The sequence below is a fragment of the Gallus gallus genome, chromosome 21 (genome assembly GCF_016699485.2).
Source record: "Gallus gallus isolate bGalGal1 chromosome 21, bGalGal1.mat.broiler.GRCg7b, whole genome shotgun sequence".
In the NCBI taxonomy this organism is placed as follows: Eukaryota; Metazoa; Chordata; class Aves; order Galliformes; family Phasianidae; genus Gallus; species Gallus gallus.
The window spans coordinates 2741661-2766390 of NC_052552.1; the positions used below are offsets into that span (position 1 = coordinate 2741661).

A 24730-nucleotide genomic window follows, 5' to 3' on the forward strand; every position below is an offset into this window, starting at 1 on the left:
CCAAATGCCAGGTACCAACCTGAGCCCAAAACGCAGTGATGCTCGGGGGTGGGACTGACAGCTGTCAATCTGTCCCTCCTCACAGAGCTCCTGCAGAACCCCCCCCCCCCCAGCTCCTGCTGCTGCCAGGCTGATTCCCCACCTGGCTCCCTTCTCGCTAATCCTGTTTGGCAGGGAGCTAATTGGGATTTATGTGACAGCACCCAGTGCCTGGAGAGCCATTTCGCACTCCCTCCTGGGGAGGAGGAGGAGGAGGGAGCCCGCAGAAGGCGCTTACACGTTCTCCCTTCCCCATCCCCTCCTGCAGTTTTACAGGCTAATTACCAGCATTACAGAGAGAGGAGGGGGAGGGGGAGAAAGTGGGGATTTTAATTATTTCATTTAACACTTGGCAGGACCCAGCTCGACTCCTGCTGAGCACTGCCTGGAAATAAAGAGCTTTAAAACCCTGCCAATGGGAGATGGGGGGGGGAGAGGGTCACAGCCACTCTCCAAGCTGGCCCTGTGCAAGTCCCATCCATGCACACCCTGCACGTAGGCAGGAGCCTGCTCCTCTGCTATCCCAAAGTCACAGCATGGAGCCCACACCTCATCCACCATGTCCCACTACGCAGCAGTGAATGGGTTATATGTCCCTGCCACCCCTCTTAATTAACCAAAATACATGTAAAGGCAATGCTTTGAAACAAGAGTTGCACACAGCAATCCGGGTGCTGCTATAAGGATGAGGCTGCTGCCCCGAAGTGGTCACACAGCAAACCAAAATCAACCCAGGGAGGGAGGCGGTGCAGTTTGATGCTAAATCCATGCAGATGCCCACTGCTGGGCCCAGGGACTTGTGGCAGCCCCTGGTCACACTGCTGTCCTTCGGCTCGTTGGGCTGCCAGGACAATTCCCTGCTGCAGGACAAGGGCTGCAGAGCAGGGCTGAAGCCAGCTGGTGAGACAAAGACCCTCAAGCTCATCCCCCTCGTGGCATCCCCATTACCCCAGGTACGCAGCACTTCTGCCCTAACTAACCCTAACGCAGGACAAAGGTCTGGAAGCTCACCCCAAAACCAGCATCGTTCGCACCCATCCAACAGCCCTGGCACAACACAGCATAGCCCAGCCTGCTCCTCCTGCGGTCTCACACTGCCATCTGCTGCTCTCACTGCAAACGTGCGGATGTGAGGAGCTCCAGCCAGGCTGGGAACATCGCACTGGGGCCACTCGCTGCATTATGGCATGAGTGCAGCACGGAGGGGATCACAGAACCTGTCAGGTTGGAAAAGACCTCTAAGATTACCCATCCCCACCATGCCCACTAACCATGTCCCTCAGCCCAGCAATGCAGCCTGTCCAGGTCCCTCTGTAGAGCCTTCCTACCCTCAGGCAGATCAACACACCCTCCCAGCTTGGTGTCATCAGCAAACTTCCTGAGGGTGCACTCAATCCCCTCATCCAGACTGTCATAAAGATATTAATGAGGGCTGAGCCCACTACCAACCCCTGGGGAACACCACCAGTGACCATTCACCAGCTGGATTCAACCCCATTCACCACCACTCTCTGGTCCAGACAGTTTTTTACCCAACAAACAGTACATTTGCCCAAGCCATGAGCTGCCAGGATGATCCTACAGCAACCCAGCGAGGCAAACCATCAGCTCAATAACCTCGCAGACCAACCAGTGGGGAAATCCATCCCGCCAGCAAGGGACAGCCACGTGAGCAAAGCCATCAGAGCTGGACTCCATGATCCTTAACGGGTCCTTTCCAACTTGGGATGTTCTAAGTCCTGCCCAGGACCTTGAAGGGAGCACCTAAGGAAGCCTTTTTCCCCCTCACCACCAGCAGCATCTTACAGCTAAGGAGCAGGACGCCGGCAGGGGATGCTGTCGGCTCAGCTAGCACTGATACCAGCTCTGCTGCTCCCAGAGAGGCCCAGGGTCCAGGCCAGAAGCAAGCAGCTCTCAATGAAACTTTTATATCCCTCCATTCCCCATTCAGCATGTTTTATAGTGAAAGCACGTGGCCAAGCCAGCCCGTGCTCCGTGCTCCATCCCACCCCACATCCCAACCCAACGCCACCTGGAGCGGTGCTGCTCTCCCCCCCCCCAACCCCTCCCCAGGAAGGCAATGAAGGGCTGAGGATGGAGAGGGACATGAGACAGGCACTAGGTGAGAGGTGGCCTCAGATCACAGTTTGACTGCCCGTTTTGGAAGGACAGTGGCGATCCAGCTGAGCCCACCGACGTCAGGCTGAGAGGATGCTGACAGAAGGAACAGCCCTGGGAAGGCAGCTCTTCAAACTGTGATCTAAAGGCAATAGGTGCCCCTGAGGTGAAATCAGCCAGCAGACCATGGGGATGGGCGTGCTGTCCCCACCTCTGGAAGGGCCCTATTGCTCCAGCGTGACCTGGGTGGATGGAGACATGAGGGGGACTAAGCAGTGAGTTTGACAGTGGATGGGGAAAAGAATAAATGGCATTTTTTATTTGCATGACACACCACCACTTACCAGCAAGAAGCTTCCTATGTTCTTTAGAAAGCAAGGGGAAGAGAAAAAGGAGAGAACAACAGTTAGAACAAGAGAACAGACAGCTCACCCAGCACTCTCCTGCCCCCAGACCCCTCCTCCTGCCCCCCATCAGGGGCACCTCTGGCCCTGCAGCCCCACATTGCACAGAGGAAGCAGACAGAGAAGGTGCCATGCAGCGGTGGCATTTTCCCATGGGGTGCAGAAGTCCCACCTTGTCCTGCAGCATGGGAAGGCGTCAGCTCCGACTGATAACCATTGGCGTTGCAGCACACAATGGCTAACAAAGGTCCTGCAGAGGGCAGTGAGTGCAGCCAAAGACCCAAAAGACAGCAAGCAGCAGTAGGATTGCCTTGTCAATAACCCCCAAAATATTTTCCAAAACCAAAGTCATGCTTTGGAAGCATTCAGGAGCTCAGCCTGGAGGCCGCCCCAACTTCCCCACGCATCTAGCAAGGACCAGCTGCTTCCCATTCACTTCGAAGGAGCACATCCTGCACCACCGCACTGATTCCTCCTACCCAAACACATCGCCTGGGTGTGACGTGCAGGAAACCAGAGCACAAGACGAGGTCCCCTACCAGGTCTGCATCCCACCAGGATGAGGGGATCTCCCAGTGAGCAACACAACTCCAAAGCTCTGCTCCTCCGCTCCAACACCCAACCTGTGGGGCACGGAGGGCTCCCCGACGCAGCGTCAGCATCAGCTCCCACAATGGGCTGTGGGACATGAGTAATGTGACCCCGCGAAGAGCCCTGACAGCTCACCCAGACTATGAGGGGAAAAAAACAAAGTGAGCATTGAGGGCTGGAGAAGGCCCCATGCCAAGGAAGTGACGTGTAGCCTTCTCCATTGGCAACCGGGAGCCCGCTCGGCTCGGAGCTGCTGGGAGATGCAGGGAAGAAAGGAAGAGGGGGGGAAAAACAGCTTAAAAATATCCCAGAGCAGCACGGTTATTTTGGGGATTTTGATTTATTAAAGAAAAAAAAAAAAAAAAAAAAGGCAGAAATGAAAGCCAAAGCACTACGGCTGGCTCCGGTGGAGATGAAACATCAGCGCCTGGCTGCTGCGCTCCTTCCCTGGCTCCCAATTCAAAGGACATGGGCTGTGCCATCCCCAGCACTTGGCAGCTCCTCTGTGCCCCTGGCTGGAGGGGCCTGGAGTTGGTGGAGGGAACAGACCCTGCAGCATTTGGGTATAGGAGCCTTGGGATGAGCTGGGCCGGGGTTGCCACAGACCTGTCTATCTGCTGTATTTTAGGGGATTCAAGTTGGCCACTGTCATCGGCAAGGGAAAGAAGAGTCGACAGCGCAGATGGCTGTGGGGTGTTGCACATTCTGGGATGCTTCTGATGAGCAGGGATTTGCCTGAGATGACTGGGAGAGAAAATGTGGGAGAGATCCATTGGGGCACCGCTGGGGCACTGGGATCGGAGGTGCAGGGGCTGCTCTGGGTCTGAATCCCACCCCAAGGCACATGTCTTCCCCTCAGTTAGAACCCAAGTGTGATTGAGACAAGGAGCCCTCCACATCAACAAAACCCACCGTGCTTTGATTTCCCCTTCATCATTTTGCGGCAAAGCAAAGCAGCTGTTAGCATCAGAAGGGGAAAACAAGTTTGTTTCACTAGATATTAAACAAACCAGAAAGGAAGGGAGGGCGGGAGGCTGCATTCCATGGCCAGGCACTTGGCTCTGGAAAGCTTCCCCATGCAGAACGAGCAGGGAAATGCACCCAAGTTCTGCAAAGGGGCAACACCGAGTGCTGATGCTGCACCCAGGGAGCACAGACCAGCGTGCAGCCAGACCTGGAACAAAGCAGAGCCGATTTCCAACAGCACTCCTACAGCTCATCTCCTGATGCTCGACCAACACCCATCCCAGAGCATCGCCATGCCACTGGTGGATCCCAGGAAGCCACCAACGTGGTGCTGGCTCCGGTGAGCCCACGTCGCGCTGCCTCATTCCCAAGGAAACCAGCCAAGGGTTCCCACGCCACCTTCCTGCTGCTCAGCGCATAAAAGCGACACAGACTTCCTGAAAATCCCTCTCTCCCTGACCCTCCCTACTGTTCCTCTGCATCCTGCTCCAAGGCCACACTCTGCAGTGAGATAACAAGGCGCTCCGCTGCCAAAAACAGCAGCCAGAGGGGCCCAGGATCCACACAAATCTGCATGCAAACAAAGACCCGATTTGAATGGTCAGACCAGTGGAGATGGAGCCCTTTCTCTTGGCTTCCCCCCATTGATGTAAGGCCAGCGTGGGATCTCTGGATGAGCTCCAGGGCTGGTACCAAGCCCAAACCCAGCAGTGGGGCAGGGGATGGGCAGGACAGGTGCCACCAGGGCTGGAGAACACCCAGAAGCATTAATAGGCTCTGCTTGGCATGGGAGATAAGAGTGGAACCGGGGCAGGAGGGGCAGCAGGAGCTTCCTCACCTTCCCCACTGCCGAGCTGGGAAGAACAGTCCCCGACACACAGGCAGAATTGAAACCAGATGTGTAGGAAGTGTCTCATTAGCGGTAATTGCTTTGCAAGGATTTGAGGTTTCCCCTTCGTGCCACCATTGAGCGCACTTTTCAGAAGCAGCCGTGTGTCGGGCACCGGAGGGAGAGGGGAGAGGAAAAAACAGTGAGGGCAGAGCCTCGGCTACACTAACATTTTCATTGAAGCCAGGAGAAGTTTACTCAGTCCAGGCTGGCTGCAGAGGATCGCTGCTGCAGCGGATCAGGCTGAAACAACTCAGCATCTGCAACCCCTTGCGGCCAAATGGTTTGGGAAGCAGCACCCGGGGAGGAGCGCGGCCATCCCTTCCTTCCTCACCCCTAACGCTAACCAGGGAGCGCTTTTCCCTGGGTCACAGGGCTGAATGCACGATGACACGAAGCCAAGGGCAGCATCCCTGCATGCTCTCGCATCTCCTCTGTTTGTTCTTCCATCCCAATGAGGAGACAGAGCTGTGTGCACAGAGGGACGCTGCAGGCGCGCAGCCCCCAGCTGGCTGTCCCTGCTCTGTCCCCGCAGTCCCAATGGGTACACCTGGAGGAGACCCTCAGTGCAGTACCACTCCTCCAGCTGCTTTCCATCCTCTGCAACACAAAGGATCTGCTTCATGCAGGAGCGAAACTAACTGCAGCATCCCAGTGACAGGGATTCAAAGGAGCTGTGCCTTATTTTAGGGGAGATGAGCACAGCAGACCCTACAAACCTCCCTCCCTCCCTCCTTGGGCTCCGTCCTAAAGCCTGGCTCCCTCCCGGCCCCAGCAGAGCTCGGATCGCCGTCTCCAGGGCTGAGACAATAGCTGCTTATGTTCTGAAGCAGCGCAGCTTTCTGGGCCGGCAGCCAGGGCTGGCAGCTCTCAGCAGCGGGGAATAAAAGGCGCATTTGTGCCGCGCAGCCCCTCTGCACCAGTGGGGCACCCTCAAAGGGAGGGAGGCAAGGCATCAGCCTGCTGGGGAGCAGGCACGAAAAGGCAGACAGATGCCCTGGGCTTAGCAAGAGGGAGAAAGGCAGCAGGGCAGAGAGCTTGTTCCAAGCTGCTTGCTTGGAGATGCTCAGCATCCCCTGCCAAGAGAGCATCAGGAGCTGGGGATGCTCTGGGCACCCAGCGCAGGATTTAGGGCTGTGGCGCAGCACCGTGTGGCAGCAGCCAGAGATGGGGACATCTGCACCAATGTCCCCACGCAAAGGGACGCCTGCTGGGTGCCACCCGTCCTCCTGCTGCCAGCAGAGGCATTGCACCAAGTGGGGGCCATCTCCCCAGTTTGCTGGTGCAGCAGCCAGCTTGCAGCACCCCACGCAGCCCAGCAGGTGCAATACCCCACGGGCTGCAAACACAGCACTGCACCCCACTGGGCTGTTATTATAGCTCTAGGCAGTACATCATTCATCCTGGTACCCCTCCTCCTCAGCACTGCTGTCAGGTGCAATAGCCAACAGCACAGCCTTTCAGATGCCCGTGTTCTACTACAAAGCGCCCATCAATTAATCTAAAAAATATATATTTATGCATCAAACTGGCCGCTTCCCCCCCCCCCTCCCCTTTCCTTTTTATGAAGCTTTAAAGTCGCCTTCCAACTGTCCTGAATAATTGAAGTTAACATGAAAATTTAAAGTCTTTCAAGATGTCATTAAAATTCATTCCCTCTCCCTTAGGAGAATTGTCATTGCTGGAGTCCCACGTCGGGCAGACAGCACACACAGCTGCCTCCGGTCGCAGCATTTAACTCCCTTCTCTCTGGCTAAAGAAAACTCACTTGAATGGAGATGCTGAAATAGCATCCTGCATTGCACCAGAGGATATCTCCCACTGCCACCACCTCCCAGACCAGGGGGAGCAAACCATGGGGACTCGTCTTTTGCAAGCACACCATCACACAAAGCATCCCTGTGTGCCCCGGCCTCCCCTGCCCCACTTTCAGTCCAAGAACAGAGATAAATGCTGTTCTTACCTAGTAATGAATAATCCAGAAGCCACGGGGGAGAGGGCAGCACATGCAAAAGAAAACAGAGCAAAAGCAGTTGGTGAGAGCAAAGCAAAACCCCGCTGCTGGCGGGAGCCTGGAGCACTTCTGTACCCATTTCCCAGGGAGATGCCCACCACAACCCATGCAAACAACACATCTGGTGGCAGGGAGGCAGTCGGGATGCAGCACGAAGCTGCAAGGGGCAAGGAAGCATTCATTTGCCCAAGAAACCCCCAGAGGTATTCAGCAGGAGCCCTGCCAGGACTGAAGGGCAATGCCTTCCACCCTCCTCTTCCTTTGCAAACCCCACAGCATCAGTTCTGCTCAGCTCCCTTCTCTCCTCTGCCAGAAGGGATGCACCCACCATTCCCCACGGAGAGAAGCATGACTGTGGCAAGAATCCCACGCTGAGGGCTGGGATGAGGTGGGAGATCTCAGGAGATCCAAGGGAGGGTCAGCCCCGCTGCCAGCTGGAGGGGCTGGCAGCCAGCAAGCAGCCCATGCTGCAGCACTCTCATTTCCTAATGGCACGCTTTAATCTCCTAATTGGGCTGCAGCACCACTCCCAGCATGGGGTTAAGTCACCTGCATGGCTCAGAAAGGGATGGGCTGAGCAGCCAGGGCTGGAAAATCCCAACACCTCCTCCAGGGTCTCCAGCACACAGCCCTGAGATCACCCTGCTTAAACCAGGGGGGAAATCACAGCGGGGCACTGCGGGCCTGAGGATGCTGAGAGACATCCAAGTGGGTAGAAACAAAGGGATTTGGGGCAGCAGGCTGCAGGAAGAGGGATGCGTGCCATGGTGGGGACGAAACAGGCACGGCCAAAAGGGCAGCGAGTGCCCAATGGAGCTGCAGCAGGCAGCTGCTGCCACCCGCCCGGGGTTGCCAAGGCGGCTGGGCTCTGTATATGCAGCAACAAGCTTTGAAGTCAGGGTAGAGGAATGCATCCCGCTCCGCTCGGCCAAGGCAGGGCACACGGCCACCGCCGTGCTGGGTGAGCTGCAGGCACGGAGCATCCCGCCAAGCCAAGAGCTGCGGGACCGCACGGCTCGGCACCACCGGGTCCTCCATTCGAGCCATCCCCTCTGTGCACATCCTTGCACTGCTGATGGATTCCCCGCACTCCATCTGTACAAACTCGGGCGAATTTTGGGTGTCGATTCGCACGTAGGCAGCTCGCTGCCTGCAAACAATGACTGCTGTGTGCTGACACCCCCGGCGCGTTGCCGACCATCTGTCTGAACTGGGGGCTGCCGTGAGCTCAGCAGCAGAGTTGGCACCAGGATGGGTGTGAAGCTGCCACCACCCCCTGCGAGGCACCCACGGGTTGAAGAAGCGGTCAAAATGGGCTCACAGAGCCAATTATCCATCCCCTATGGTCATTAAGCACCGTGCAGAGCCCACGCATTCAGCAGGCAGCTCCCAAACTCCCCCACTGCGGAACCAAGAGATGCCCACATCTCCCATCACATCACACTCACAGCTTCTATGGCACTAATCAGAGATTCAATGATCCTGTGATGACCACGGGCACAGCTCCTCTCACAGGACAGCATTCCAATGGCCGGTTTCCAGCCCTGCTCCGGAGCAAAAATGCACCATGCTAACACATAAGACACGCCAGATTCAGCGTGAAGGGAAAGCCTTTAATCTGAGGCAGGCTTCAAGCAAGTGCCAGCTCCTTTCAACCCTGTCCTCCTGTAAACATCAGCTGTGATGGGGTCACCGAGCATGCAGGATGGGGTAGGGAGTATCTGAGTGCATAGGCGTGAAGGAGCCGGACCACGCTAGGACAGCAGGAGGCTGGAGCAGTACTTTCCCTTATTGTGGCTGGGGGCTCCCCAGGGGCTGCACTCACTGCTCGGGTTCACAGGGCAGAGCTGCAGCCCACGCTGCTGCTTCCCGTCATCCGCCTGCAGGAGAATATGGGATTTCCGGGGACTGTTCCAAGGGTTCCCACGCCTGGGCTGGGCATGGCACAGCTTCTCCCACCATCCTGCCCTGCTCCTTCTCTATCTCAATGCAGATGTTGCAATCAGAGCACCCAAATGCATCCCTGCCACCAACGTGCAGATCTGCAGGGCGTCTGCAGGAGCACTGCTTGCAATCCGGCTGCACCTCCAGCAGCTCTGTGCAGCTTAAAAGAGATTCCCTTGAGCAAAGAAAGTGCAAGTCCAGCTGGCTAGGAGTCTACCAGAACTGTCTGGGAGGAATTATCAGTCTACAAAAACAATCCCAGCCTGGGTTTCTTTAGATTCCCTCCTGTTTCGGTGCCTGGGAACTGGGTTCCAGCCAGCAGCCCTGAGTGCAGCGAGCAAGGTTTCTCATGAGCATGAGGCACATCAGCCACTGTCAGCCAGCAGCGAGGGATGCAGGCGGTGTTTGGAGCAGGGCAGAGGGGCTGTGAGCGCCCACTGCAGCCCCAGAGCTCTGAGCATCACTCTGAGCATCACCAGACCTCCAGCGCCGCAGTTACCCACCAGCTGCTGAGCCGTGCTGCACGTAGGCAGCCTGCAAACACACTTCCACAACGAGAGGTCCCAATGCTGTTATTTAAACAGAACACCCCAGCCTCGCCCCAATGGCACTGGCAGCAAAGCAGCACTGCAGGGGCAGCTCATCCTAGCGCAGCATCCAAGCGCAGGGCGCCCCTGCCATGATATGCATGGGTGCAGCCCCTGGGCTCAGCTCTGATGTGTACCTTCCCATATAAAGGGGTGGGAGAAGCTTTGATGTTCCACTGGGCAGCTCCACACCAAAGATAGACTGTGGGAGATAAAAGAAAACCAACAAACTTCACAACAGGATACATCCGGGAGATAAAGAGGGAAAGGATCTCATTTCCACGGAGGGGGAATCGCATGTGGTCCATGGAATCACCACGCAGATGATGTTTTCCACCACTGCCCTTTATGGCACCACACCAGCACATTACAGATGGGTGGGACAGGCTGCCCCAGTTCGAAAATGCCATCTGGAAACCAGCACCACTGATCATGTGGTTTCCATGAAGCAGAAGCAACAACAAGACCGGCACAGGAGCTGAAAAAGCTGGGCTCCATCTTCCAGCACCAACCACAACAACCAGGGAGCACGCAGGGAAGGCACCACCAGCACTGCATCCACCCCAAGGCGAGCACCTGAGCTGCCAGAACTCTAAGATTCAGTCCCAGCAGTGCAGCCCCAGAGGACGAGCTGTGAGCAGAGCTGGCATCACGCTGCAGAACACTGCTTGCATGGAAATGCCCTCGGGGACATGGAGCATCCCTTGGCATCCTCCAAGGGAAAACAACCCAGCCGTACTGCTTGCTTCCCCTGAGCAACACAAGGCTTGTTTGAGGGCCTCGGTGCCCAGGGGGTGCTGGGGAACCCCAGCAATGGGGCTACAGGAAGCCAGTTGTTAACCCAGCATCTGCCCTCTGAGAATAACTTCGCTGCCCAAGAGCGCATCACAGGAATTAGCTCCTGATGCTGCACAGGAGCCAGCAACCTGCAGGCATGGAGCGAGCACGGATTCGCAGGGCAGTCCAGCACTGCCTCAAGTGGAAAAACACTTTTTTGGATGGAATCAGGAGTTTCATCTCAGCAGGAAGCTGGGGAGCAGCACTGCGCTGTGCCTGGTGCCATCCCACCCGGCTGTCAGTGGAAAACAACACTGGGAAGAGATTAAAACCTTATCACGTGAAAACCTTATCAGGAACTGCAAGCCGCAAGGAGAGGGAATGGGAGCTCTAAACCAGCAGAATCTGGACAGAAGAGCTGAATTTTCCATGGCACTGCTGCAACCCCGCTTGGGAACCCCTACCCTTCCCCACTGCAAAGCCTGAGCGCTTCGCAACCCCAGCGCAAGTTCCCACAAGCAGCGCAGCAGGGCGGGCAGCTGCTCCCCAGCAGCCTTCCCCGCACCCTCACGGAGAGGTGCTGCCTGCGTGGCCCTTCCCCACCCTCCCAGACGTGCTCTGGCGGTGTCCAAGAGCTCCTGCTGCACGCGGGGATGCATTGCTGGCATTCCAGCCTGGCAGCACTCCGCCGCACGGCAGCCACCTGACCACGGCGCGTGCCATGGCAGGTTGCAAAATGGAGAGCATACAGCACACAGAGGAGGAGGAGCTGCACTTGCCCTGGGTGCATTCCTCATGCAACCCCCCACCCCCTGCCACCCCCAATTCAGGTTGGGGTCCAAGCAAGCCATCCTCCTGCTGTGTTCTGCTTTGTTCTCTTGGCAGGACGGCTCTGCCCCTACCCGAGCACCCAACAGCCCTGGGGCACTCTGCACCTATCGAGCAGAATGCAAACCCACAGCTGGCAGTGAGGGGTTTGGTTCTGATCCCCGGCTCTGCACCATGTGTTGGTGGCTCCTGTCTTGGCCAAAAAGGAGTATTGCAACCAAGCAATAGCTTGAGATACAGCCCATGCTTCTGGGGGGGGACAGAATGGCAGAGGCAGAGCGGGGCTGGCAGTGCTAAGTAGGAGACCAGGCACAGATGCACGTTTGCTATTTGGCCCTTCCGTCCCCATTTCCTCTGCGGGGATGAAGCTTCCCAACACCTCTCCATCTGCTTTGACAAAGGGTCTTGCAGCCAGCCTCCCCCTACCCAACCACTGCGCCTACAGCCAGCGACACCAGGCAGCACGGGCACAACTGAAAGGGGGAAAAGGAAGAAAAAATATTAATAATAATAATAATAAATAATAATAAAAAGCAGCTTCTTGGGCAAGTCAGTGCAGCACAGCAGCCTGCCCAGCCCTGTGCTGGGGAAGCCACACACTCACCCTGCAAGGAGGAAGCGTGCAGGCACAGGGGGGCATACAGCCATTGCACTCCTCACTGCACACCAGGATATCCCAAAAGGATGAGAATGGGGATAATTTGCAGCTCTGGTGCAAGCAGCCAGCTTTGTGCCCACCTCCCGCCACGCATGGAGCATGCAAATGTGGGTGCTGCTGCTGAATTTCCCTCTGCAAGCATTAGGGAACGAGGCTGGAAGACCAAGGTCGCATCCCGCTGCCCACAGCAGACATTTAAGGAGTGTCAGAGCTGAACAAGGGCTGAGCTCGCCTCCAACACAAGCACACCTCCCCCTGGTCTGGACACCAGCTCTCCACATTTCAGTGACCCCATACAGCAAGCAGACGTTTCCCTCCCCCACTCCAAGCATCCCCCATGCAGGAATTTGGCACCCAGGATGGGGACTTACCCAAAGGGCACAGGAACACGCCCCAGAGACCGATGCAACCTATGGGGAGAGGTCTCTCCCTGGCCAGGGCTACGTCACCGGGTGACAAAGTGTCCCCGTGCCATTGCTTTCAGTCAACCTCATTGCCCAGGAATGCAGCGGTGCTGGGAATAGCGGGACGGGATGCTCACCTTCATGGGGCTGGAGCTGCTCCCCGGGGCCAAGCCTCCCTGCACCGCTGCCAGGCGCTGCTGCTGATCCCACTTTATCTCTTAGATAAACAGCATCAGTTCAAACAATTTGCTCAGGGATTTTATTGCTGCATAAACAGGCAGCCCAGCGCTACAAGGGAGGCTGCGAGAAGCAGGAGATGGATACATTAAGCAGAGAAATAACTCCCCGAGAGCACGGCTGCCCTAAATGCAGCCTCTCGCCAAACCCAAATTGCTCCTACAGCCCAACAGACACCATTTGCACGGGCAACAACCAAGAACCCAGTTCTGATCCTATAACGTCGGAAGGCGCTATAGGGTCAAGCCACCAGCTTGCCTCCAGCATCCAAGAGCTGGGGATGTGGTTTGGCCCCAGGACCCCCACCATGAAGACTGAGCTCTGAAAGGACCCAGCAGAGGACCCACAGCCACCACCCTACGCTGCCACTGCCCCCCCCAGCACCACGGGCCCATGGCAGTGACCCCACACGCTCCCAAGCCCCCATCCCTATGCTTCTCCCCCCTCACCCGGCAGCTTATCCGGGCGTACCTGGCTGAGCTATGAGCGGAATGCCGGCCCTGGCCACCCGCCCGGGGCTGGGAGAGGATTAAGGTTTATTGAGCAGAAAGGTGTAAGGGGGGGGGGGGGAGGCACCCAGGGGACAGCTTTGGGACAGAGATGCCACAAGAAGGGGGCATAGAAAGACCCATTCCCCACATGCTGCAGCGCCCTGGGGCAGCTCGCAGGCTTTGCCATCGTGGGCAGCACGAAGCTGGCAGCTCCAGAGCACCGATTCAGGTTCAGTGCCTGTACCCATCCCTGCCAGCTGCTCCCTGAGCCATGCAAATTGGGGCTGTTTGCTAAATGGGGGGGGAGATTGCTCACCTGGGGAAGCACAGTTACCAACGCCGAAAGGTAATCTTGGGACACCTTCTGCAAAGTGCACCTCTGAAAGTGTTTTGGCAACATCGGGTGGTAGAAACGCTCCCTGCAGCCTGTGATCAACTGGCTGCACTGTGGCCTGCAGGTTCAGCCCAATGGATTGCAAGCAGCCCACTGCAGGGCGAGGAGGCGCAAGCAGGAAGGGACCCAGGGCGCCTATCCAGATCTCTTCTATCCCACCCCACACACCGATGCTTCCCCAGTAGAGCAGCCATCCCTTGATTTTAGAGGTACCTGCACTCAAGACCCCAGAGCATGGGGTTTTTTTTACTAAGAAACAGAGGGAGATAGGGTGCTTCTTGGCCGCGGAGTGCAGTGCCAAAGCCAAGGCAATCACAGCTTGGCAGAAGGATGGAGCTGGCAGGCAGCGCTGTGCCTAAACCCACACCCCCAGGGATGCTGCTCTGCAGCCTGAGGATGCAGAGTGCTGGGAGTACTGGGATGCTGCAGGACAGCTCAGCCCTGGTACTGCACCTGAGCACCAGAAGGGATGAGCTGCACTGCAGGATTGATGCTAGGAGGTGTGAACTCACTCTAGCCATGCTCTGATTGACAGAGATCAGCTCCTCGGCACCTCTGTTCCCCTTGCTTTAATTGGTTATCACCCACAAATCAACCAGGCTGTGGCACAGCCAGCCCTCCGCTCACTTCAGCTAATTGACGTCCCCAAAAGGCAGAGAGCAGCGCTCCAACATCAGAGAGAAAGAGCATTCAGAGCCCATCAGGACAGCACCGCATCCTCTGGGGAGTGGAGTTTGCTCCCAGCCTCCACATCCATGGAGAGAAATGGGGAGAAAAAGTAGAACAGAGGCATAGAAGAGGTGGGAAGAGGAAACAGGTCCAGGCTGTGCCCACCCCGTCGTGCTGGTAAGGTTTGCCATGGTCTGCAAGGTGGGTGAGCAGGAGCCAGGCGGCTGCAGGACGCACGGGGAGTAAGAATTAGGAGCAAACAGAAGAGTTGCTTTTGTAGGCTGTGCTACAGCCAGGCTGAAATCAGCTGAATTAGGTATAAATTAGCGAAAGCACTCTAGCCCCGTTTCCTTTGCTAATCAAAGAAAGCGATTCCAGGGGGCTGGAAGTGCAGGAAGGGGTGGTTTGCCTGGATCCAAAGGGGCTGCTCCCAGCCGTAGGGAGCAGCAAAGCACTCCGAGCCATGGCACAGCACCAGGAGCACGCAGCCAGGGCCCAAAGTGCAGAAGGGAGATGCGGGCTGTGCTGCTGCCCAGATACCCGCAGAGCAATGCAGCGGGACGTGCTCGGAGCGGGGCCGGAGCCTTCCCAGAGCAGTAGCCTCCCACACCAGATTAAAATTCCATAGGAATTCGCTAAACAAATCGACTCCCTCGGCTACTGCCATAAACCCAAGGGATGTTTCGCATTACTGCCACTCAGCCAGAGGAGGGGAGCTGCTCCCCGGTCTTAAGCATGGGGACAGCATCATGCTCCCTATATTCCCTTCACCAGGACTCAGCCCCCATCCTGCTGACCCCTTGCTGCATCCCAGGGTGAGGGGACAGGAGGGGCCCCACTGTTTTGCAGCGCTATGTTCTCCCCTCTCTGTTTCCTGCACTCTCACAGCTGCTGGCGAACTTCCTCGCCCTGAGACGGAGGTGTTGATGCTGTTCTCATTATCTTCGATTCAAAACAGAGCCAAGAAGAGAGGAGCACAAAACCCACACACCGAGCCTCCCAGCTCCCTCCTCGCACAAACAGTGCCAGGGATGGATTGAAAAGGAATAGGCACCAGGGTGGGGAAAGGCTGCAATGAGACCAGAGCATGGGAAGTGACCACAGCCCGCATCACCTAAGGCAGAGCTGTGCCAGCAGTTCCCCACTGCGCACTGCTTACAGCCCCTGGAAGGAGCCTGAAAAGGGAATTTTGCATGGGCTGCTTTACAAGAACAAAACGCCTCAGTTCTGCACAGAGCTAAAAAAGAAAGGCAGGGCAGAATAGGAGCGAGCAGGAAGATGACGAAATGGGGTGGGCAGCGACACTTTGAGAGGGGCTTTCATAGCAGCCCCGCTCCCAAGCCCAGCAGAAACCTCTGAGCACAGAATAAAGTGGAGGAGAAGTGGAGCAACTGTTGGGTTTGGGTTGGATGGAGTGCCGGATGCAATCCTTGCATGAGAGTAATTAATGGGGTTGCCACAGAGATGAAAAGTCGGGAGAGTTCTGGGCTGGCTATAATAAGAATTTTAATAGGAGCTAAGTGGCATTTTTAAACATATGGAGCATCTGCAGCGCACTGCATCTTGAACGCGTGCCAGAGCAGCTAGTGTGATTGCAGGCATCTGCATGGGGGGGGAAAACAGAGGGATGCACCCAGAGACACCACACAGCAGCACTGGGACACCCAGGTGGGACGTGGGACATGCTGAGGGACACCAGTGTTGGGTTGGGATGTCTCCCGCTGGGAGGCCCAGCAGTGCCCATTGATGGGATGTCTCCCACTGAGAGGGCCAGCAGTGCCCATTGATGGGATGTCTCCCACTGGGAGGCCCAGCATTGCCCATCGGTGGGATGTCTCCCATTGGGAGGCCCAGCATTGCCCATCGGTGGGATGTCTCCCACTGGGAGGCCCAGCATTGCCCATCGGTGGGATGTCTCCCACTGGGAGGCCCAGCATTGCCCATCAGTGGGATGTCTCCCATTGGGAAGCCCAACATTACCAATGGGTTGCCTCACCATGAGGGATGGATCCACCCCAACCACAACGCTCAACAAAACCCCACTTTGTGCCCCCTTCCTCACATCTGAGGCACAAGGCAAGGAGTTTCTTGCCCATGTGCTGCCTGGAACGAGGGCTCTGTGCCACCGATGGGACGTCCTCCTGCAGCCACGTGGGCTCCCCATACCCAAGGCTATCGGCTTCCACCCTGCACTGCGTCACACATGGCTTTTCCCAGGAGGTTCAAGGTCCACCCAGCACTCCAAACAAAACAATCCTCACTGGGGCAATTGCACCCAGGTTCATGCAAACCGTGCCGCGAGCAAGGCGCTATTTAAAAGCAGCCCTGGGTTCTCATTAACCAGGGCCCTAATACAGCTTTAATCTGCACTTCCTTCCACCCAGACAGCTCAGCGTGGAGTCAGCACCACCCCTCCCACACCATGCACACAAATCTTCATTTTCTCAACGCAGAGCTGCGATCAAAGCAACACACAGTACGGCACTGCCTTAACTCCAACCTGAGCTGCAGCCCAGAGGTGCCCCGGTTTGAACTCCCCTTTTTCAGGCTTTAGGAAAGATTTTGATCTCAAGGATTTTTCCAGGCTGGAGCAACAGGAGATGAAGATTCTCAAAACATTCGTGTTTTTCCATTCAGCTGCTGCCATTCCTCCAATTCTTTCTGCAAAAGCACTCCAAGGTTTGTTTTTTCGACTCAGAGCAGCGTTGCTTTGAACCCTCCTGTGGGGAGCTGATGGGAAACAAGTCCCGAAGCTAAATCCTCAGCTTGAGAGCTCTGAGATGGTTCTCGGGGTGATGGGAACCGGTTCTCATGGCTGGTTTTGCACCTATCAAGTCAAGAAGAGCTTTCACAGACCAAAAGAGGTCATAGGTTCGGATACAGCTTGCAGAAAACCAAGTTTTTGCAAGGGTTGATCTGTCCTAGGCTGTCTACAGCCAAGCTGCTGGCAACCATGCAATGACCAAGACTTGGAGAATGGGTATGGCCAGAATGGTGGCTTCACTGAGGCACTGAAACACAAAGAGTTGCTGCATCTCCTCTCATGCGACCCATCTTGACCAACCTGAGCCATCAATAGCTGCAGGCTGCCCTGGGATTGCCCCTTCCCACCAGCACTTTGAGCAGATCTCCACCATGGTGGGAACGCTGGGTTCACCACGCATGGTGAGATGCCCACAGGCCATGGTTCAGCCCTCACCCATCCGCTTACCAAAGCATCCCAACTGAGCCATCATCCTTAATTAAAGGAAATGAAATGTCGGGCCATCTTCAGAGAGAGAAGGGGATTCCCAGGAGGAATTTCGGCCTGTCATCAGGACAGTCTGTCAGCATCACAGGGAGGAAGAACAAACCCACCTCTCACGCCATGGAGCGGTCATTTCGGCACACAGCAAGGAGAAAGTTCAAACAAGCCCAGCTCTGGCACCTCCAGCTCGCTTGCACAACAGGTCATGGAGCAAATTCTTCCCGGGGTGTTGCATCACAGGACGTGCTACAGACAGACACATCGCTCGTAGCCTGAAGTACCTGCACTGGGACACCTGCATGGCTGCAGGGAATGGGCAGCCCCACATCCTACAAGAAGGGCTGAGGGATGTGTCTCCACGATGGGGATGCAACCAGCACCACGTCAACACAGAGCAACTCGGAGCCTTCCCCCACGGAAGGAGGAAGCAGGCACGGGTCCCAGATAAATTTGGCGTGGAATATTAAGTACTAAGAGGAGAAATCAGATCATTCATCTCCCAGGGGCCTGAAGGGACAGCATCCTTCAGCAGAAATGGGAAGCACCGAGCTCAGCCAGCCCAGCACAGCGTGCATGCCATGTGTGCAAAGAGAGCGTGCCAAAGAACACAGACAGCTAGGTGAGGGCAGAATTCTTCCGAAAGTTTGCTCAGGTTTAACAAAAAAAAAAAAAGCCAACAAAACACAACACACCACACACACACACTCTTCTTCCTCCTCCCCCTCCTTCCACTAGAGCCGATGCCTTTCAAGTGCAATACTAAACACATCTCTAGCTAGAACGCCTCTTGCATATCAACCTCTTGCAAAAGCCACTTGAGACGGTGCCTCTTGGAGCCCCTCTGCTGAAACAACTCCCTCCCAGCCCCATCTCGGTCATTCACCTCTGTATGCATTCACAGCTGGAGGAAGGGGTTATGGCCTCTGCTCTGCACATCCCGAGAGGAGGAGGGAGCCCGCCTGTGTTTATTTGTTGTCCGTGCAGAATTCCTGCATTCCTTCCCTTGTTTACTCATCTGCTCGCAGGACGTGCTCGGACCCCAAAGGGCTTTTGGGGCACTCTGTTCCCCCCGAGCCCAGAGCTCATTGCTGGAACAGGATGAGCACAAAGGGAGGAAGGGAGAATCAGCAGATGGGATGTTGCAGAAGTGTTTTCATGTTGTTGGGCATTCCACACCGCAACAATACCAAAGCACAGCTCACACCCCAGATTGCTCAGCTTGGCCATGACTTGGCTTCACCGTGGAGCAGCAAGGAGACCTTGCTTCATCCCCAGGAGAACTCAGCTGGCTCCTCACATCCCTGTGCAAAGGGCACCGAGAACCTACATTCAACCTGGTGCAAAAGCAACATGAATCAACTCCATTTGGCCACACCACTTCTGGCAACAAGGCCAACACTACGCACCTCCCCAAAGGCGATGAGTTGGACCCAATGACCTTTAAGGGTCCCTTCCAACCCAACGATTCTATGACTCAACAAGAACAAGCACAGCCCATCCACGTGGCCACCAGTAGCACCGTGACCCATCATTTGGGGGCTGCGGTAGAGCCTCACCTTCCACGCAGTGCTCCACCTCCTCCAGGTTGCGCAGCGTGATCCGCATCAGGCTGGAGTTGAGCATCAGCTCGTTGCGATGGGCAGGCCACATGTACTGAGGGGCTGGGTTGACAAAGAATATCCGTGTGTCCCCGGTCGACACTTGGTTGTCACAGATTAAGGGGTCCCCGAAGCCACCGATGACCACTTTGTTCCCACCGTCCAAGAGGATCTCGTGGGTGACGATGTCTTTGCCTTTCAGGTAACGCCACACTCTCACCTTGAAGAAGAGGGAGAAAGAGCATTTGAGATCCTGCCCCGGACACAACCAGGGACAGCTGGCACCTTCTGGGATGGTTTTTACCATGCCACCGTGGGATGCTCGGGGGCAACTCAGTCTGGCTGAGTCTTCCAGCAGAGCCAACATCATCAATACGTGGACAAGGCTAAAGCACAACTTATTTCTGCCCAAATCACACCCAGCTCCCCAATGCATTGCCCTTTCCATTGCCCAAGGGCTTCCTCATTGGTTCTCCAGCTCCCTTCCACCCTCCCCACCCTCAGTGCAAACACACCTGAGGACCCCAGCACAAAGGATACCATGGGCTGGCCCATTCCCTTCCCTTAGGGCTGGCTGTATCAATACTACTCCCTTATCGAGGCTCCAGATAAGCTGCTGCTTCCCAGCAAACCCTTGAGGGACATCACAGACAATGTGCTACGTGAGAAGCACATTGAAAAAGACCCCTAAGATTAAACAGTCCAACCCCACTGTCCCTCAGTGCCACATCTCCACATCTCCTGAACACCTCCAGGGACAGTAACTCCATGCCATGCCCACCTGGCCTGTGCCACTGCCTGACCACTCTTTCTATGAAGAAATTCTTCTTAACGTCCAACCTGAACCTCCCCTGATGCAATTTGAGGCTGTTAAAGCCCTGACCCTTAGGGACCAGCATGAGGGATGCCCAAGCTTTTCCCCTGCAGGAGCAGAAACCTGCAGTTTCGAGCAGGAAGAGGTTGATCTAACAACCAAGAGATGTGTCCCCATTCATCCCCAATGGGGAGGAAAGCCTCAGGTGCCACCACCTCCCCTCCATGCATCCCCAGGCCCCGCGTTCCCCAGCTGCCCAGAGAGCACTTCAGCCCAGCACGGCATGCCAGACACGGGGCAGGGGAGGTGCTGTGTGCTAAGGAGGCTCTCGAGCCTCTCTCCAGAGGAGCCACGCAGGTATGCACTTGAAGAGAGCAACTGCAGAAAGAAAGCAAGGAGCAGAAAGGTCCCCACATTGCACACCTCCGAGGAGCCCATATGGGGACACCTGCAACGATGGCACCCCAGGTGATGCGGGGCGCTGGGAGCACAGCTTTCCTGCGGGCTTGCAAGCCACCCTCTCCCCTCCTGCCTGCCCGCAGCAGCTCGGCTCCCCGCGGTTGCTCTTCGCCCCACAGTCAAGTCAAGACACCTTCCTCCCAGCCCCACCTCCTCTTCCTCCGCAGCAGCCGCAGGGCACGCTCAGGCTGCAACAAGGTGAGGTGCAGAAAGAAGCAGCCAGGGTGAAAACCCGGGAACACGAAGGAAACAAAAAGGGAAAGAAAGGAGGAAAATAAAAGAGAGGCAGGCGGAGAGCGCGCCCCGAGGCTCCTGCGTGCAGCCGGGAGCTTTCACAGCTAGGTCTATGGGGAAGGAGGGCTGAAGCCGAGCCCCTCTTGTGAAGCAGATGGTAATTGGAGTTAATTAGCGAGGTTGTTGTAGTCAGAGCTCGCAGAGCCAGGCCGCAGCATTCGCAAGCAACATCAGAGTCCACCAGCTCTCTCCGCGCCCTCATCCTCTGTAATGAATGGATGCGAAGGCACCAAAGCCCGAGCGATTACCTGTAGGGCATCCCATTCATCATCACACGCAATTAAGACCTTGTTATACCGGTGACTCACTGGCTACATCAAGGATGGGGGAAGAAAAGGGAGAGAGAAGAGAGGCTGGAGCCGGGGTTCCAGAAGATCCCTTCCCTGTGGCAGGCTGCTCACCCTTTCACCATAGAGCACATAAAACAGTGGATTAAGGCTGTTTTACGAGACTGCCGGCAGCTGCAGGGAGGTGGAGTGAGAACAGCAAAGACTTTATTCAGGCAGATCTTTGCACAAGTGTGTTTTGAGCGTGGTACAGAACCAGGGAGTCAAAGGACTTCCCAATCTGCCACGGGGTCCATCCCCCAGCGGGGCATGGGACCGCCTGCACGGGTGAATGCAGTGTGAGAAATGCCATCTAAGGGCTCCTAGGGAAGCTGGGAAGGTGAGAAGTGCCCTCAGAAGTGAGCTGCCACTCCTGGGTGGAAAGCAAAAGGGTCACCATAGGACTCGAGCAGCTTTCAGCAGGAGCTAACAGAGCACTGAGGCTGCCTCCCCCCAGTCCCAACCCCACCCACATCCACCCACCCTCCCCCAAAAATACAAGCTCCATTGTTCCAAACAGGACCCACATCCTCCCCAGCACTTCCTATAGCAGGTGGAGGACCCGTGCTCGCCCCATAAACGGGAGCAAACTTCACAGACATCAATGGGTTGGAAGGGAAGGTGGCTGCAGCAAGGAGCAAAGCCCTGCTGCCATGCCAAGCCCATCCCTGGGTGAAGGGGCACATTAGCAAGCTTCAGCTGGAGGAAGAGGAGACTAACAGAACTCCTAATTATTAATCTCCCCTGCTAGCAACTGAATGGCTGGTAGCTATTTTGGGGTGTTTATCTAACATTAGCCTCACATTTCTCCTCTGAGTTGTAATGCGCTTATCTTCGTATATCAAAGGCTTCAGCTGGGAGGGTTTCGAGTTTAACTAGGAAGAACAAGACACTAATGCAGCCGTATGGGGCTGTGCCTGCTGCTCACAGACCACCCAGCCCCAATGGGATCCCAGTGCACGCCTGGCCCTTGTGTTTCCTGTGCAGATAAAGGAGAACCTGACAGCAGATAGCTGCGGTATTTGGAGGCAATCTCAGGGTCTGAAGAACAGTTAGCAGCATGACATCCACACCGCTTGGAGAGATGGCCATCTATCTGTTCCCAGGCCCCCGAGCCACCCCAAATCCCATTTCAGAGCATTCGTAGGGAGAAGCTTTGTGAGCACACCATTAAATCACGACACAGGGATGAGCAACGCTGTGGCTAAGTGAGGAACCACTGCTTTAAGGCAATCACAAACGTCACAGCACGACTGGGAGAGCGCTGCCACCGCGATGGGATGGGCACCTTCACGGATGGCAGAAGGCTTTTCTCCTTTCAGTTTCTGTTTCAGGAGAGGCTGCTTGGCTCAGCCCTGGCCTTCGGGCACTACTGTGACCCCAACAAAACCCTATGCTTAACCTTGGATTAACAGCACAGCGCTCAGCAGCATCCTGTGGGAAGATGGGCAGAACCTCTCCCCATACTGAGAGCTGGGTTTCCCATACAGCCCCCCACGTGCCCTCTGCTTTTCTCCCAGCAGCACAGCTGCTGAGCAAGCGGGTTCCCCACCACAGGAGCACAGACAGAACGGTTTCCCCACACCCAGAAGAAGCCTGGATTTCACGCCAGGCAGACACCTTGCTACTATGGACCCAGAGCAGGAGGAGGAGAGCAACCCCTCAGCTGAGCACCTCCTGCCTCCATGCATGGCAGCCCAGCATCAGGTGGCTGCAGCCAGCCGGCCATATGCGCCCCAAGCTGCTCACAGCAGCTTATTCATTTTCCACGTAGCACCCAGGATGTGCCAGACACTTTGCAAACATACGGTCCCTGCACAAGCCTGGGGAAGGGGGGGAGAGGAGGGGGGGGCGTGCTGTGAGCTAATTTACAGGAGTACAGATTGTCCCCTGCAGCAGCGTGGCAAGGGGCAGAGCCATGCAAGCAAAGCAGCGAGCAGCAGGCACCAGCTGGACGGGGAGAAGCTTTTCAACTAGTTTCTAAAGCCGAGAGGTCCTCCAGAATAAAGGCTAACTCCGTGTTTTGAAGTTAACCCGGCGCGGAGCTCTCCCAGCAGCTGGGCATCGCCCCAAGCCCCCCCATAGGGTCGGCTGAGGGGTGGAACCGCAGCACGTTTTAGGATGGGGGAAAAAAGGGGACCGGGAGGTGAGAGCAAAGCCACGCAGCACAGCGACAAGTCCTCGCCTGCAGCATTCTGCCCCGGGAAGGGTTAAGCCACGCAGCACGTTTTCTGACAGGCAGGCGGATGGTATTTCAGGTTGTTCAGTACTTCATCGACTCTCAGCTTTGGGGGGGGGGGGGGGGGGGTGGAAAAACCATAGCCAGAGGCCAGAGCCGTGGTTAAACAATAGCTGGAGCCGGAGGAACTCGGGATGCTGCAGCAGCAGCCGGGGAGCCGCGTTCCCAACGCCGGCACCTTCCCGCAGCATGAAGTTGGGAATGGGCTCCGCATCGCTGAACGGAGGGAAATGCCCATAAAAAGCAACCCTGAGTGATTCCCCTCGAAACAGCTGGCGGGGCCGCGCCGGGGCGAGCCTCCCGCAGTCTAAAAATACCTAATTACACCCCAAAGCTCTCATTTAGACAATAAAAACCACATGCTCCCGCACGCGAACGAGCCCAAAGTTTCCCCCGAGCTTCGTCGGAGGGGTTGTGGGGGGGAGGACGAGAGACAAACCCCCTCCTCCATGCAACCCCCCGCCCTCCAAACCCCAAAGCCCTCACCTTGCACGAGTAGGTGTGGTGCACGGGGTCCACGTTCATGATCTCCTCTACCGTTCCGGTGAGCACCACGTTGGCCTCCTCCTCCCGGCGCTGCAGCTCCCGTTCGGGGCAGTTCGCCCACCCTCCCAGGGCCAATCCCAGCGCCAAACCCAGCGCCAGGGTCGCGGCCGCCCCCGACCCCCCCATCGCCCGCAGCCCCCCGCGTCCCCGCTGCACAAAGCGGGTCGGGCAGAGCGCGGAGAGAAGGGCTACTTTTGTTCCAGGAGGTGAAAAGGAGGAAAGAAAGAGAGAGAGAGAGAGAGAGGGAGGGAGGCGGGGAGGAAAATCCCGAGAGGAGGAGGAGGAGGAGGTGGAGAAGAAGGAGGAGATATCTCTCCCTCTCTCTCCCCCCCCCCTCCGAAGCAGCGATCGGGGAGAAACGCTGTGTCCCCCGCCTTGCCCCCTGTAAGAAAGCCCGGAGATTTGCATGCAATCTGAATTGCTGATAGGGGAGGCAGAGGGGGGTAGGGGAGGGGAGCCGCCGCTGCGGGGCTGGGAGCTGCGCGCACGCCCTCCCCCGGCCTGGGGGCTCACGGCAGGTTAATGGCTAACCGGCCCGGCACGGGGGGGCTGGGAAAGGTGCACGGAACCCGATCTGTCCGGAGGGGGGGGGGGCGAAGGGGTTGGCTGGGAGCAGCCCATGGACGCTGCCCGCTCCGCCGGGCTCTCCCCACGGGACCGACCCCCACCCAGCGGGTGCGGCCGCGCTGCGATCTCATTCAGGTGGCATTTCCTTTATTCCCATCTGAGGAAACTGAGGCTGGCAGAGCCATCCCCCGTCCCTCCCACCCCCACCCCCACCCCCATCCCCATCCCCATCCCCATCCCCATCCAGCCCCCGCAGCGGCAAGCAGCGCTGTCCGGTGGTGGGGGGCACCGCGCCGTGCTTTGCCCCGGCAGCACTGTGACCCTCTGCCCTGCCCTCCCCCGGGGACAGCGGGGCAACCTTCCCAGATGTCGCCTGCAATTACCGCAAATATAAAATGAAAAGTTAAGTGGCACCGAGGGAGGGATATTGTTTCCCCCCTCCATAAATTAGCCGTCCCCCTGGGGGCGTTTTACACGCTTGTTTTCCTTGCTGGACCTAAACAAGCGGTGGCCGTGAGCCCGGCAGGTGAAGTTTAACCGTGGTGCGGGGTTTGCATCCTGCACCATAAGGGCTGTGCAAGAGACCGTCCCTCCTCTGCATCCCCAGAGTGCTCCGAGTGCTCCTCCCGC

General features: G+C 56.7%; 1 protein-coding gene across 4 annotated transcripts in view; it reads right to left on the bottom strand.

Moving 5' to 3' along the window:
* Positions 1-23813, bottom strand: part of AGRN (agrin) — a 63637-nt gene extending 39824 nt beyond the window's left edge. For 2 of the 4 annotated variants that reach the window (XM_015296843.4, XM_015296842.4), the window contains exons 1-3: positions 23474-23813; positions 18814-19075; positions 2502-2522 (exon numbers count right to left, since the gene is read on the bottom strand). In XM_015296843.4, the coding sequence (XP_015152329.3) occupies positions 2502-2522; positions 18814-19075; positions 23474-23659 (469 nt within the window). In that variant the 5' untranslated portion in view covers positions 23660-23813. The remainder of the gene's footprint in view (positions 1-2501; positions 2523-18813; positions 19076-23473) is intronic. The other 2 variants (NM_205527.4, XM_015296845.4) reach the window with 2 other exon arrangements.
* Positions 23814-24730: the final 917 nt, after the last annotated feature.